Source organism: Rosa chinensis, chromosome 2, assembly GCF_002994745.2.
Source record: "Rosa chinensis cultivar Old Blush chromosome 2, RchiOBHm-V2, whole genome shotgun sequence".
NCBI lineage: Eukaryota > Viridiplantae > Streptophyta > Magnoliopsida > Rosales > Rosaceae > Rosa > Rosa chinensis.
Genome location: NC_037089.1, coordinates 2,605,529 through 2,620,994, shown reverse-complemented (window position 1 = coordinate 2,620,994; position 15,466 = coordinate 2,605,529). Strand labels below are relative to the sequence as shown.

Below are 15,466 nucleotides of genomic sequence, written 5' to 3'. Positions count from 1 at the left end.
ATACCTTCAGTGCTCTCTCTTACTGGCCTTAAATATGTTTTTCACCAATCCAAAAATCACTATTTGAATTATGTTTTCAAATATAATTGTACTGTAAAATCTCAACTATACGCCCGCAAGAGTAATATTAAAAAAAAGAATTCACAGAACAAAAGAAAAAAAAGAGTTGAGAAATGAAAATCAATTGCTTAATTAAATGCATGTGAAATTAAATAAGGATAAAGAGAGGAAGTGAAAATTTATCTTTTAATATAATTAAAAATGTGAAATACACGTGGCATGAAATGAATAGAGAAGATATAAAGGATAAGGTTATAATAAAAGAGGCAGAAAAGAAAAGATAAGACTGAAAGAGAAAATTGCTACTATTCCTCTCTCTTCTTCTTGGTAGAACCAAAACCCTTTGGTATTGCTTTCAGTCAATCCGCGCCTGGTTACAAATGGACGTCGATCACGATCACGATCACGGCTACGGTTCTCGTTTGGTTAGAATGGATGCGGCGGACGTCGCCTACGGATTTCGGCCTCGTGATGTACCCGAGAGACTGGTAAATAGATCTGATCCTGTTTTCGTAGTGTTATAAGTATCGAGTGCTCATTATCAAACTTCATTCAGTAATTTTTTTGTTGTTTTCTAAAACCCATATTGAAGATAGCCATGACATGTTTGCTAGGGTTAAGTTAACTCTACCAAAACATAGAAAAGGAATGCACTGGAATTAGTTCCCTGGCTTGCAGATGAATAAATTGGAAGGTATTGTTTTTGTATGTGTGTGTAGATATACGATGACGAAAGCACACCGAGCATAGATGATGAGAGCAGCGATGACATCTCCAGGTTTTTGTTCACTGGATGAATAAATTGGAAGGTATTGTTCACTGGATAAAGAAGCAACTTGAACCGTTGTTTGGTCCATTGAGCAGCGATGACATCTCCAGGTTTTTGTGCATGCACCATGTGCAAAAACTGGATGTAAGTATTTCTGTTATCCAATGAGCAGGACTCAACTCCTAGCTATATATTATATGAGTCTGTTTCTTATTCCTGTTCTTGATTGTTTTTTTAGATTCCTTTTATTGCAATGTACTTGAAAGAGGACTGCCTTACCTTATTGAAAGATCATCCTGAACAACCTGAAGAAGAAAAATCTAAAGTAAAGTGGTACAGGATTCTGTGGGCCGCTCAGGAATTGCACAAAAAGTGGTTGCTGTTTCAGAATCAGAAAAGGGCTTTGCGATTTTCCTACAATAAGCGCTTTGAGGAAGAATCTCGACTTGGACTCATACATGATAAGGCGGCTCCACAGCTTTTTGAATCAATTATCAACTCCCTCCAAGCTGCAGAGTCACAGAGGGAGGTTGAGGATATCAACAGCAAGTTTAACTTGCATTTCCCTGCAACTGAGGGTCCGGCTACTATTGTTATCTGTAGTGATCCAGGTGTCAGTAGAGCTAAAGACTCGTTACTTACGGAATATGGAAGGGCTTTGTTCAATAAAGTCTCTGTGGCACCGCCATATCAACGGAATGAAACTGCACCACCCAGGGTCATGGCTTGCTGTTGGGGCCCTGGGGACCCTGCAACAACTTTAGTGATGTTAGATTCATGTGGGGAGATTCTAGATGTACTTTGCACCGGGCCTCTCAGCTGGGAGTCTCTTACCTGGACCATACCCTTCTTTGATGAAGCTACTCAACAGCGTATGAATTGTGATCAAGAACGTATTTTGAAGTTTGTGACTGATCACCAACCTGATGTCACTATCATAGGAGCAGCTAATATGTCTTGTCCTCTCCTGAGAGAACAACTGCTTTGGGTGAGTGTTTACCGTTAAGTAAGCATGCTGCTGATTTGGTGTTCTGTTGCATACAACATTATTATTATTTCCTGGAAATGTCAAACATTATTGAGAAGTAGACCTTTCATCGTGCCTGATTATCCTTTTTGGTCTAGCTTTTTAAATTTCAGATAGAAGTTCCTTTTCATTTTAAAGTTTTTATTTTTAATAGAAGTATGTTTGCTGTAAAACAAGATAATGCTGGGAAATGTCTTGGTGCAATTAGTCAGATGAAATGAAGTCATGGATTTTCTGTTTGTTCTTTCAATTTATCTCATCTTGTATGGATTTTTCTTGGTGGGGTAGCTGCATGCGTGTCATATTTCAAAAATACATTGTTAGTAAACCTGATGATTTTATTTATACTCTTGCCATTATCAGGTGAGTGATACAATGATGATGAAACCTAACAGTAGAGCAAGCCCCCTAAGGATTGTGTATGGGGATGAATCTCTGGCTCGCCTATATGAGATTTCTGAGATTTCATCGGAGCAGTTACCTGGACGATCAGGTACAGATATGTTTATTGACCTGTAAATCTCATGTGCTATTTTTGTGAAGATGTCTTTTGTTTGAATTTATTTTGATGTCAAGTCTTATCATCAGGCATTGCCAGGCGGGCTGTGGCTCTAGGGCGTTATCTTCAAAATCCATTGGCAATGGTTGCCACATTGTGTGGAGCTGGAAGAGAAATCCTATCTTGGAAACTACTCAATTCTCCTGATGAGAACTATCTCAACCCGGACGAGAAGTATGCAGTGATTGAACAGGTCATGATAGATGTGACAAACCAGGTTGGCCTAGACATAAATTTGGCTATAAACCATGAATGGTTATTTGCACCTTTGCAATTTATTTCTGGGCTTGGACCTCAAAAGCAGCATCTCTGAAGAAGTCATTGGTAAAATCTGGTCAAGTATCTACTCGAAACGAGTTTGCAACATTACATGGGATGGGTGCATGGGTGTATGTTAATGCAGTTGGTTTCTTGCGTGTGCGGCTGAGTGGGATGCTTGCTGCTAGCAGCATCAGCAGCCAATTTTTTGCTCTGTTGGATGATACAAGAATACATCCAGATTTATACTGTTTTGCAGAACAAATGGCCCGAGATGTTTATGGTGACATGGATGTTCTGGTGCAGAGCATTAGGGATCTACCTAGTTACCTCGAGAAGCTTGACATCGAAGCATATGCTAGAAGCACAGGATTGCATTATATGATGCAAACATTGTGCTGTATAAGGGAAGAGTTAATACAAGGGTTCCAAGAGTGGCGTAAAAAATATGAAGAACCAAGTGATGATGACATGTTCTATATGATGACCGGTGAAACTCGCGACACCCTCTCGGAAGGAAGCATTGTGCAGGCCACAATTCGCAGGGTGCTTTCCAAAACAGCAATTTGTACTGTGGGAGCTGGGTTGATTTGTTTGCTCTGGAGAGACGACTTTAAAGTTGATAGGAGGGAAATTTCAGACTTATCACAAGTAATGAAGGTGGGTGACACTATCACTTGCAAGATCAAATCTCTTCGAAAGAAGCAATGGGATGTGAAACTCAGTAGTTTCTAGACGGAGATGAGAAATAACCTATATCAGGACATTCAGTATCTTTGATGCTTAATTAGTAGGATGCTCTCCTTTTGCTGTCAGACTGTGTTTTGATTATTTACTTGTGTGATGACTACATCTGCTAGGATTTAAGTATTGATGGGATGACTATCTGCTGGTCTATTATGTTCAATTTTACTTGACTAGGCACTTGTGATGACTAAATGCGTATGTTTTTTTTAAGTGAATTTCATGAGGATTAGCAAATGTGTTGGACTAATTACTTGTGTTTATACTGAGAATTGCTTTTGGTCCTTCTGTTTGTTTAGATTCTTAGTTTTTCCAGGCCTGGATGTGATTTCTTGTTTGTCTTAAATTTCAAGCCTGACCAATATTGTTTCAGGGGGTCTTCCCCAGAATTTTACCTTCAAATTTTGAATCTTTAGGGCCCTCCCCTGTGCTTTGTAGATCAAAGAGTTCTTTGTTATACTGAGGATTGTGGTTTTCGACTACCTTCTTCTTTTTGGCATGGATTGCTATATCACTATTGGTTTCAACTTAAATTAAGATCTAGAGCAATCCCGTGGCGCCACCTGCAACAATGACCGAATCTACAGTCCCTTGATTTGTCTTCGAATTTCAACGCATCATTTTTTTTTTTTTTTTTTTTTTAAGGCTTGTTGGGGCCCGAAAACGGGTCCGAAAAATTTCGGTCCGTCCTTGATTCGATCCCAGCCTATGCATAACACGATTTGGGCCCGGCTTGAAAAGTTCGGGCTCGGTCCCAGACTCAGCAAATTTACATATGGGCTCAGCCCGTTTCCAGCCTTACTCCGCGAGCAGTGACTAATGGGTGATTGAAAAATCTATAGCACTCTAATATTCCAAATCTGGGAGTTTGTTTGATTAGCATATTATGTGGGCCTGTGGGGTGTGGACATATTAGCAAGTTAATCTACCAACCAAAGATGAATTATACATTTTTTTTCTTTGAACAAGAGATGAATTATAGTATTATACATGGATCAGTAAAATAAAAGTTAGGTATGGTGATGATCAATACTTGAGGGAATTCCATTATATTTTAGACGTTTGTTATCTCTGAGCGAGAAAATGAAGATAAAAAATAATCTCTGTTTCACCAAACATGGCGATCGAAGAAAGTAACGCAGTTACGACATCTGTGTTGATCGAAGACATCGACATGGAAGTCTGGAAGAAGCGCACAAGGAACCATCCACAGTCGATCGGGATGACCAGATTTTGAAGCTTGATTTTTCAGAAAGAATGCAGGTTCGTTCTTTGTTTTCATATATATTATTTTGGCGCTCAGGAACTAATTTATTTTGTGCAAGAATATAATCACACCCCTTAGAAAAGCAAAGGTTGTCTGACGCAAAAGGTTGCCCCTGCATGAAAAAACTTCTTCATAGTCCTACTGTGCTTGATGCAGAACAGATGGCGGTCCAATTTCAAGAACAATTGGATCGTGCCAAAGGTGGAAAACGAAAAGTGACTAGTAGACGTGAAATGGGCCTCCGGAGTCCGATTGGGACGCACTTTACCTTTCCGGAAAGGGAATCGCGCAAGAAATCAAACTCGTTGCTTTGCTACGACCTGTGACCTTTTTCGGGCTTTCGAGGTCGTTTAGGGCCTCAAAACTGCATTTTTCTATTTTACCCGTTTTTGGTTTTCTTAGTTATTTTTGGGTTGTTTTCATTTTTATCCATGGGCCTTAGGGTTTCGTTGTTAGTCGCTCTAGGGTACTTTTCTCTTATTTATGCAGCGGCTGCATAACGCATCTTAGAGATTATTCTCTTTTATCTTTGGTGAACTCCAGAATCTTTTGGTTAGATTTATTGCTGGTAAACCTAGTTATCAATCCGTCTGCGTCAGTGCTATTCTTGTCCAATTCAATATCCTTGTTGCTATTGGATTTGAATTTTTCTAGGGCACCAGTCAACGTATCAAGTGCTTATTATCAAATTTCATTTAGCTTACCCTACTATTTTCTTTTCTAAAACCTATACTAGAGATAACCATGACATGTTACTAAGTGTGATAAAGGTTAGTCGTTTAAACAACTCCACAACATAGAAAAGGAACATAGTCAACATACTGACATTCTGAAACGTTTCAATCACTTAGTTCCCTTGCAGATAAATTTATTGAAAAATATTATTGTGTGTGTGTAGATATACGATGATGACGAAAGCATACTGGAAGGAATCAGCATACATGATGAGAGTCAGTGGATACATAATCAACTTGAACCTTTGTTTGGTTCAATAAGCACCATGATGACATCTTCAGGTTTTTGCAGATGCACCATGTGCAAAAATTGGATGTATGTATTATTCTTATTAATGAGCAGGGTTCAATTGTCAATTTATCTGATTCTTTTTTCCATAGCTATATATATATGAGTCTTTATATTCTTGTTTTTTCAGATTCCCTTCATTGCTATGTACCGAAAAGAGGACTGCCTTAGCTTACTGAAAGATCCTGAACAGCCTGAAGAAGAAAAATCTACGTTAAAGTGGCACAAGGTACTGTGGGCCATTCAGGAATTGCACAAAAAGTGGCTGCTGTTTCAGAATCAGAAAAGGGCATTGCAATTTCACTACAATAAGCGCTTTGAGGAAGAATCTCGACGAGGACTCTTACATGATGAGACTCCACAGCTTTTTGAATCAATTATGAAGTCACTCCGAGATGCAGAGTCAGAGAGAGAGGTCGAGGATGTCAACAGCAAGTTTAACTTGCATTTCCCTGCAGGTGAGGGTCAGGATGCTATTGATATCAGTAGTGATCCAGGTGTGAGGAAGTATGTCCGCAGCAATTACTTTGATTTCGTTGAAGTATCAGTCACGAGCACAAAACCTGGCTTATATATGGATTGTCAAAAAAAGCAATTGAATAGATTTGAGGATGCACAATGGTTTCTTGTCCAAAAGGCTGAAGAGGAGAATCTTGTACAAGTCACTATTAAGCTGCCCGAAGACCGTCTGAACAGGTTGATACGCGACTTAAGCAACTACAATCTTAGTAAATTATCTGCACAACTGTGGAACGAGCAGCGCAAGTTGATATTGCAAGACGCTCTTTCCAATTTCCTTCTGCCTTCAATGGAGAAAGAAGCAAGATCCTTGTTGGTCAGTAGAGCAAAAAACTGGTTACTTATGCAATGTGGAAAGGCTTTGTGGAATAGAGTCTCCATGGCACCGCCATATAAACGGAACCAAACTGCACCACCTAGGGTCATGGCTTGCTGTTGGGGTCCCGGGGACCCTGCAACCACTTTAGTGATGTTGGATTCATGTGGGGAGCTGCTAGATGTGCTTTGCATAGGGACTATCAGCTGGGAGAATCTCACCTGGACCGTACCATTCTTTGATAAACCTACTAGACTGCGTATGGAAAATGATGATAAACGTATTCTGCAGTTCGTGAATGATCACGAACCTGATCTTGCTATCATAGGAGCGACTAATATGTCTTGTGATATGCTGAAATTACAACTTCTGGGAATTGAATCATTACAGGTACCCGAGAAAATGATCCCCCTAAGGGTTGTATATGGGGATGAAACTTTGGCTTGCCTGTATGAAAGTTCTCAGATTTCGGCTGATCAGCTACCTGGACAATCAGGCATGGTCCGGCGGGCTGTGGCTCTTGGGCGTTATCTTCAAAATCCACTGGCAATGGTTGCCACACTTTGTGGACCGGGACGAGAGATCTTATCTTGGAAACCACTCACTTCTCCTTTCTCACCCCAGATGAGAAGTACGCGATGATTGAACAGGTCATGGTAGATGTTACAAACCAGGTTGGCCTTGACATAACTTTGGCTACAAGCCATGAATGGTTATTTGCACCTTTGCAATTCATTTCTGGACTTGGACCTAGAAAGGCAGCATCTCTGCAGCGGTCATTGGTAAGAAGTGGTGAAATAATTGCTCGAAGGGAGTTGGCTACGTTGCATGGGCTTGGTAGAAGGGTGTATCTAAATGCAGTTGGTTTCTTGCGTATTCAGCAACATGGGTTAGCTGCTAACAGCACCAGCAGCCAATTTAATGCTCTGTTGGATGATACAAGTATCCATCCAGAATCCTATTTGCTTGCACAAGAAATGGCCAAAGACGTTTATGATGATAAGGATGCAATGGAAATGCAGCGCATTAGGGATCAACCTAGTTACCTCGAGAAGCTTGACGTTGAAGCATATGCTAAAAGCAAAAAACTTGAGAATAAGATGCAAACATTGTGCGGCATAAGGAGAGAATTAATACAGGGGTTTCAGGATGAGCGTAAAACATATGAAGAACTAGATGAAGATGACATGTTCTATACAATGACAGGTGAGACTTGCACCACACTATCTCAAGGAAGCATTGTGCAGGCCATAGTTCGAAGGGCTCTACCCAAAACAACAATTTGTACTGTGGGAGCTGGATTGATTTGTACACTTCAGAGAGAAGATTTTACAGTTAATGGGAGGGAAATTTCAGACTTATCTCAGGTACTGAAGGTGGGTGATATTATCACTTGCAAAATCAAACGCCTTCGAAAGAAGCGATTGAATGCGGAACTTTGTAGTTTGTAGAGAGTGAGATGAGAAATAATTGTTATCAGAACATCTTGGTCACTTTTAATTACCTTATCGATTACTTGTTATGCTTTCGTTTGCACAATGGGATAGAAAGCAATTATACAGAATTAAGATTTGGGTTTGTTTCTACTGAAGAACAATTTGCTTTCTTTGTTTTCTGTTACCACTTTATCTTCTGGCATCAAATACGAAAACAGGACGAAATTGATGGATCGCAAATTCACAACTTCTATTTCTCTCTGAAAACACTACATTCATCATTTACATACCATTGATCTGCTTGATAAAATGGGATATCTACAAAGTGGCTTGAAATCGTTTCAATAGCAGCAACTACTGCACTTTACAAAAACAGAGGAAATATCTCAAACACACTTGTAGCGCCCACTAATGTGAAAAATGTTTTAAGCATCCACCGCATCTCCCTTTCACGACAATGATTGTGATGAATTGAAAATCAACATGATTTCTCATTCAGATAGAGCATATGAAAATCCATGCTCAAAGAGAATTGATAAGAGTGTTCTCCATGCTGTAATGAAACACCCACATTTTGATTGAGAAGACGCTGTAATGCAGATCTAGTCTTGTGAAACTTTTTCTTGAATTCACTCATTCCACATTTGTTCGTTATATAGGCAGGGCTGGAATGTCAATCAAAGGGGTAGAAAATCTCTCCCTCGGGATGGCTATCAAAAAGGGACGAGGGAAGGCAGAACAAAGCATTTCATAATCATATTGATAAGTAACGAGGTAATCACACTTCCATTTCGCAAGCTTCTTCAGTGGTGACAACAGACGTTGTAGATGCTACTCGGCTAAATCTTCCCTCATGGACTTGCTGAAGATGCAGAGAAGTGTTAAGGTCCCAGAATTACTGGTACCTAATTTCGTCGTCTCAAGTAATATGATAACTGGATTTGGCCATTCAGATAACTTACCCTCCAAAACTGCTTGTACCCATTAAAAGAATCTCTTCCGACATCGAGCAGATCCAAGCTCCTCATACTCAGCCTTGGTAACACACATTGCTTCAAAATCAGGACTTGATGCCAAAACTGATCCCCCTCGCCAAACACCTAGTATGGGGCTGGAGAAAACATGGCAAAACTTCAATAAAATGGAAGTAGGTACATGAGTAGTGTTATGTGGTAGGAGAAATCTTACTCTTCTTGGGGAGTTATCTTCACTTGATAGTCATCAGGAACAAGAGGCCGCAGCTCTCTCTCTCTGCAATATCAATACAAACTTAAGTACGAAAGAATGCTTTAGTATTAAATCCTACAAACTTATATGGAAAGGAGATCAGTGCATACAGTCTATCAGCAAGTCGAGGAAACAATGTGCTTCCGCCAGTTAAAATAATGCTGGCCAAGAAAATTCAGTCAAACTAATCAGTATTGAAAATGAATTATACTTAAACAAAAATGCAAAGTTTTTCAGGTCACCTTTCATACAGTACAGGGTGAAGATGAGGATGGCATGAACTGACAGCTCGAACAATGCATTCTGCTAGTCCAGCCTGATTCATTCCTGCAACAACAGATTCATTTATAACAGCTAACCAAAGATTCAAATACTTGGAAAGAAAGGGAGCAAAATATAAGACAAACCCAAATCAGCAGGATGGAAGATCATCTCCGGCACAAGGAACCTTTCATTTGTCAAGTCGAATTCCTACACAAAATCATCAAACAGCTCAAAAAATTGGCAAACCAACACAAGCAATAGTCTAGTTCCAAAAAAAAAAAAAATGACAGCAGAATTACATTCTTGCTCAAATCAATCTTCTTTCGCTCCTCCAACTTGTCCACAACTTCAACCCGATTCACATCCATCTTCTTGGCCACTTCTTGTAGCGAATCACTATCTCCTATGGCCAAGTACCTCTTTGCTTCTTCTGGGTTTTTAACATACCCTTGTGTATGCGTAACACCATCAGGCAACACATATGTGCACCTGAAAGCATTGTCCTTTCCATGCTTCCTGAACACCCAAAACTAAAATCAGCTTCAATTCAACAACCAACACAACAAAACAATAAAGGCTCCTACTTTCCCCAAACTTAAAATTACTCTTTTCACCAACATTCATCAAAACTCAGAACTACAATTAGATCAAATTTAAGAACAAACAAAAACACTCTAAACCCTAAACCCTATAATAACACAAGCAAAGAACTCAAGCTAGCTCAAATTCAAGAACGAACAATATAAAGTCCCATACTTGAACTAAAATTAGATCAAATTCAAGAAAAAACGATAAACCCTAAACCCTATAATAACAAAAGCAGCTCAAATTCAAGAAAAGTCACGTACTTTGCAATCTGGAGGTCACGAGTCACATTCATGGAGACAAAGCAGAGCTTCTCCTTCACATCGTCAATAAGAAACGTTTCGTCCATAACATTCACAGAGCGGTACGAAACGAGCTCCTTGAGGTAATTGGTCAACGCCTTTCCCCCGAGGTCAATTCTCTTCGCGGCGTAGTTGATCGGAAAGTTCTGGAAGACCGGGACGGCGTGGGTGAACGAGAATCCACAATCGACGACGAGGCTGCATTGGGCCTTAACGGGCCGGCGGCTGGCCTCGTAGAGGTGGGCCAGCGACGGCGCGTGGGCCACGTAGAGGGCGGCGAAGTTGAAGTCCTCGAAGACGAGCTCGTCGGCGGCGCGTTGGATGGAGGGGAGGGTGAAGAGGGGCTCGGTTAGGAGGAGGGAGGATTGGGCCGGGTTGACCCGGAGGACTTGGGAGAAGAGGTGGGCCCAGATCTCGCGCTGGAGGTCCGGGTTGATAAGGTAGCCGCGGTCGATGGGGCGGCGGACGGCGGCGGAGGTGAGGTCGATGGGGTCGGTGGGGGAAGGGGTGAGCCATTTCTTGGAGGAGAGAGGGCGGTAGACGCAGTTGGGGATTATGGCGGCGGGGTCGCGCTCGCCGCCGTACCCGGCTTTGATTAGGCCGCCGCCGTTGTCCAGCACAACGACGCCGTTTTGGTGCATTTTCGGGTGAGACTAATTGGCGCGCACAGAGGCCCTGTTGTATACGAAATCCTAGTGCAACAATAAATAGGCTTAGTTAGAATACCTTATAAACTCTAATGGGTACACGTACATATAAAATCTTACACCGTTTTCGAGAAAACTTTGGCTTTCTATAGGTTTCGTGAGTTTTGGGGCTGCCATGGACGCAAAGCAAGACAGAAAGATATTTGTGGGTGGAATAACAGGGGAGGTTGATGAAGATATCTTGGAAGAACACTTCAGTAGATACGGCGTGGTAGAAGAGTGTGTGATCGTTTTGGATAAAATCACTCGTCAACCTAGAGAGTTTGGTTTTGTTACCTTCACTGACCCGTTAGTGGCCAAGAGAGTATTGGAAGAAGAAAACCACTCCATCTTTGGCAAGACGGTTAGTTTTTGTATAATTTACTCGTGTTAAATTTCATGAAATCTTTGTATTATGTTTTCAGTTTTTCGTGGTTGCTACCGTAGCACATGCCCATGGTTTTCTTCATGTAATCTTTTGTGTTTTTATCACCTCAACTACTCATGGATTGTAAAGAACTCTTCTTAAAGTGAATGAAATTTTCAATGAAGTAAAATAGGTTATTGTTTCTCTTTGTTGGGTAATTAGTCTTTCTTTTTTGTATATGGAATTTCGAATTTTGATAATGCAGATTGATGTAAGGCCTTCGGAACCAAAGCGTGAGAGAAACCAAATTTATCAAGAAGAGCAATATGTTCAACATCAAGGTTACATCCCTACAAAGATTTTTGTGGGAGGTTTACCACATGATCTAACTGAAGATGAATTCAGAGACTACTTTGCTAAGTTTGGTGCAATTGATGATGGAATCATAATATATGACAAGGAAAGCAACACACCTAAAGGTTTCGGATTCATTACTTTTGAATCTGATGATGCTGTTGTCGATGTCTTGCATAAACAGAAAAACAAATTTCATGAACTGAAAGATAAGCAGGTGGAGGTAATGAGAGCTCTTCCTGAAGTTAAGAAGAACTGGCATGGAATGTGGAGATGGCTTCAATTTGACGATCTTGCTTTCGGTATTGATCGTTTTTTTTGCTTTAGTTGTGGAGGTGCTTACGGTTATGGACACTTTCAAGGGTGTTTATATTGGCCAAATCCGTATCATGGGGTTTGGAATATTATTAGGGTTATCCATGCTAATTGGATTGGTGGTGAAGTAGTTGATCAAAGTGCTTGGAATGGTTATTCTGATCAAAACAAACTTACTCATGTAAACTCAATCACAAGTTGCTGAACTTCCATTAATTAAAAAGCTCAATGAGCTTGATCCATACAACAAAACAGATTATGGGTGTTTATCATATGAAGATATAAATATATTTCTATTATGTTTTTCCTTTTGTTTCATTCCTGTAGTTCAAAGTCTCGTTGAATGTTTTCACAGCAAGTTACTAATAGCAACATATCATTTATCATATGAAGATATAAATATATTTTTATTATGTTTTTGAATCCTGAAGTTCAAAGTCTCGTTGAATGTTTTCACAAGAAGTTAATAACAGCAACATATCCTTTACCCCAATTTCAAAATGTGGATTGCAATCAGAAACCCTTTTTTGCCTACTTGCCAATTAGATTCATCCCCGCCAAAATATTTCTGTAATTGTTTTGGACTTGAAAGCTTAACCTTATAACGATCAAGTGGATCAGTATTTTATAATATCAAAAGCTGGAATGTTCACACTCCATAGTACAGAAATAAAGACAATGGTAGACAACAGAAGGTAGTACAAGAAATCTTGTACAAGAAATGAAGTAAAGCAAGGTATCTCTGCATATAGGCTTAATCCAAATATTATAGGTAGATATTTGCATTATGTGATGAAGAAAATGGCCGCCAATTTTAATAGGGCGCATAGTAGTAACCTCCTGGCTGCGGCATCCCATAAGGCATCATTGGTTGAGGACCATAGTAACCAGACCCGCCGGAAAGCTTGGCCAAACTCACTTGCCCTTGCATCCCATCTTTTCCATATTGCTGCCAAAGAAGCTGTTCCTGCGTAAGCAAGTGTTGCTTCCTCTCCATGTCGGCTATTTGAACATATGAAGGAGGTGGTACAGTAAGGGAGGCAGCGAATGGGTCTTGCTGTCCCACAGCTTGCACTGTCCCATCCGGTGCAGGCAGGGCCAACACCGGCGTAGAACCCTTGCCTGGTGGCAAGGGCATTGCCACACTACTTGCACTCCCACCACTCAATTGTGAGGTGCTCACATGCTGCCTCACCGTCCCTTGATCATACATTCCATTCAATAGCAGTGGATCAAAACCACCAGCCAAATCAGCCTTCTGCTTCGACAGATTACTAGCTGTTTCAACCAATGCCAATTCCCAATCTGCTTTACCGCTGTCAGCAGCCGGCGTCTGCCACGCTGAGGTCACTTCAGGCTCGCCATTTGAATCAAACGCTTCCCAGGACCCATTTGGATTAGTAGTAGTAGTAGTAGGAGGTCCAGAGAACAATGCCAAAGCCAACTTGTTTCCTTGCTCATCAACTGTAACTCCATCATCCCTCAAATTCACCAACTCATCAGTCACCCTCTGAGGCTGTGAAGCCGGCTTAGGCTGCGCAACAGGTGCTGGCGGAGGAGGAGTAGGAGTGAAACTCTCCGGTGCAGGAAGAGCCTTGATCTCATTCACATTCTGTTTCACCTCCTCATCAACATAAACCCTCTCCTCCCTCTCAGGTGTACTCTTTGGCCTATTTGTCTTCTCCTTCAAGTAACCCTCAAGTGTCCCCAAAAGCTTATCAGTTATTCTCAGCACCTCCGGGTACTCAGACGTCCTCGCAATCCCCATATCCTTGCACCAATTATAAAACAACAACAGCTCATCAATCATCTTGGCCGCATTAACATAAACATCAAACGCCTTCACACAGTCCCCGTACTCCATCTCCCCAAACCTATCCAACAAAACCCCCAACGCCTCACATATCTCCACATACAGCCTAAAACTCTCCTTCACAACCCCATAAAGCGCAACAATCACCAACCTACTAGTCTTGGCCATACCCGCCGGCCTACAACCCAAAACTCTGTCGAGAACCCTCAACAAATCATTCAACCTTCCCAACACTCTCTCCGGCCTCATTTCCCTAACCGGAGTACTATTCTTGCCCTCTTTTCTCTCCAACGACTCACTCGACCTCGCACGCCTCATTCCATACTCAAACTCACTCTCCTTCTCCTCAAACCTATTATCCACACCCCTCAACTTCCTCTCCGCCACCTCAAACTCCACCTTCTCATCCAAATACATACCATAACACCTCACAAACCCAGCGTGATCCCACGAATTCGAATGCGCCTCGTCCCGAAACTCGGCCATGTTCAAAACCCTCACCCCCCTCCTCGCCGCGCGCACAATCTCCTCCTCGAACAGCGCGTGGCCGTCGATCAGCAGCCTGTGCACCAGCATCAGAGCCTTCAGCGCCACAATCCAGTCGCGGGTTTTGCTCAGCCGCTTCGAAATCGTCGCCACCGCCGCCGTCACGTACCCGCGCGAGTGTGACGTCAGGCCGACGATCTCCCGGATGTACTTCTCGTCGGCCGGGTCCTCGTCGTGGGTGGTGGCCTTCACCACCAGAACTTCCAAGTCCGGCGCGATCGTGCCGGCCACCTTCGCCAGGCTAATGCTGGTCTGATCCTTCACGGCACCGATCGCCTTGCGAATGGTGCTCGTTGACATTGCTACAAAGATTTCCAAAGAAAAAAAATCGATTCTTACCTCAACTTGGGCTCTGCTTTTTGGAGTACTGCAGAGTACAGTGATCTGCTGAGTTGGGTCTCGGCGCTTATTGACGGACGGCGGAGATGGTGTCCGTACGATCGGAGTTGGCTGTGATTGGGAAAGGGTCTCTGGACTTTGGGGCTAAGCTAAGCGAGAGAGGACGGCATTTGAGGAGTCTGGGAGGAAAGTGGCAGAGACTGCAGCTAAGCGCGTAAAAAGTTTTGCTTACTGTTTCTTGTTTTGGGGTTTTTTGGGGGGTTTTTTGACGTTTTATGTGGCACGTTGAATCTTCAAGGCAAAGGTTGTTTTGTTATTAATAAATGTATCATACCAAGCAGAGTAAAAATGGGTTTAATTATGGTAGTGGGTTTTACTATTTTACTCTATAGTCATTATTTAGGGTGGATTACTTCCCTTTTGTAGATTACAAATTTAGGTAATTTAACAACTAAAATTTGATCATGAGATTTTGTGTAATCTGATATGCAAAAACCGCTGATCAGAGCGGACAATGAATTGGAATAGTGGAATGCTATCTTATCAAGAGATTCGAAATGATATATGTTATGTACTCAACGATGATAGCCAAATTGAAAGTTGAAAATAATGTAAGTTATATAGGACTAATAAGCACAGACGATGTGATACAAGACCAAACTTTGAATCTTCATATTGGTCCGGTTTGTA

The 15,466-nt window shown here is 41.6% G+C and overlaps 4 protein-coding genes and 1 pseudogene across 4 annotated transcripts; 3 read left to right on the top strand and 2 right to left on the bottom strand.

Moving 5' to 3' along the window:
- The first annotated feature begins 335 nt into the window (after positions 1 to 335).
- LOC112188993 lies at positions 336 to 3,654 on the top strand (annotated as a pseudogene).
- Positions 3,655 to 4,460: 806 nt separating this feature from the next.
- On the top strand, positions 4,461 to 8,004 carry LOC112189771 (transcription elongation factor SPT6 homolog). The gene is given in 4 exon segments (XM_040513371.1): positions 4,461 to 4,680; positions 5,583 to 5,734; positions 5,838 to 7,148; positions 7,151 to 8,004. Coding segments are annotated over 3 exon segments (2,178 nt in total). The 5' UTR covers positions 4,461 to 4,680; positions 5,583 to 5,710; the 3' UTR covers positions 7,994 to 8,004.
- A 202-nt stretch (positions 8,005 to 8,206) lies between these two features.
- On the bottom strand, positions 8,207 to 11,178 carry LOC112188773 (actin-related protein 6). Its single transcript, XM_024327981.2, has 8 exons — positions 10,318 to 11,178; positions 9,769 to 9,985; positions 9,613 to 9,676; positions 9,448 to 9,532; positions 9,316 to 9,366; positions 9,167 to 9,229; positions 8,941 to 9,089; positions 8,207 to 8,840 (listed from the first exon to the last, which is right to left on the bottom strand). The coding sequence occupies exons 1-7, from the start codon at positions 10,995 to 10,997 to the stop codon at positions 8,963 to 8,965; spliced, it is 1,287 nt and encodes a 428-aa protein (XP_024183749.1). The 5' UTR covers positions 10,998 to 11,178; the 3' UTR covers positions 8,207 to 8,840; positions 8,941 to 8,962.
- Positions 11,152 to 12,283, top strand: LOC112189764 (heterogeneous nuclear ribonucleoprotein 1). Its single transcript, XM_024329113.2, has 2 exons — positions 11,152 to 11,406; positions 11,675 to 12,283. Exons 1-2 carry the CDS (start codon positions 11,179 to 11,181, stop codon positions 12,281 to 12,283), a joined length of 837 nt encoding a protein of 278 aa, XP_024184881.1. The 5' UTR covers positions 11,152 to 11,178.
- A 388-nt stretch (positions 12,284 to 12,671) lies between these two features.
- On the bottom strand, positions 12,672 to 15,028 carry LOC112188771 (probable clathrin assembly protein At4g32285). The gene has a single exon (XM_024327978.2). The coding sequence runs from the start codon at positions 14,735 to 14,737 to the stop codon at positions 12,893 to 12,895; it is 1,845 nt and encodes a 614-aa protein (XP_024183746.1). The 5' UTR covers positions 14,738 to 15,028; the 3' UTR covers positions 12,672 to 12,892.
- Between the last annotated feature and the right edge of the window lie 438 nt (positions 15,029 to 15,466).

What these genes read in the sequence shown, in the direction of transcription:
- LOC112188771 (XM_024327978.2), bottom strand. Translation starts at nt 14,737, where the DNA reads ATGTCAACGAGCACCATTCGCAAGGCGATCGGTGCCGTGAAGGATCAG.
- LOC112188773 (XM_024327981.2), bottom strand. Translation starts at nt 10,997, where the DNA reads ATGCACCAAAACGGCGTCGTTGTGCTGGACAACGGCGGCGGCCTAATC. An exon ending in CGTGACCTCCAGATTGCAAA is followed by an intron (nt 9,986 to 10,317) that starts GTACGTGACTTT and finishes TTGGGTGTTCAG; the next exon opens with GAAGCATGGAAAGGACAATG. An exon ending in CTTCCATCCTGCTGATTTGG is followed by an intron (nt 9,533 to 9,612) that starts GTTTGTCTTATA and finishes CTGTTGTTGCAG; the next exon opens with GAATGAATCAGGCTGGACTA.
- LOC112189764 (XM_024329113.2), top strand. Translation starts at nt 11,179, where the DNA reads ATGGACGCAAAGCAAGACAGAAAGATATTTGTGGGTGGAATAACAGGG. An exon ending in ACTCCATCTTTGGCAAGACG is followed by an intron (nt 11,407 to 11,674) that starts GTTAGTTTTTGT and finishes TTGATAATGCAG; the next exon opens with ATTGATGTAAGGCCTTCGGA.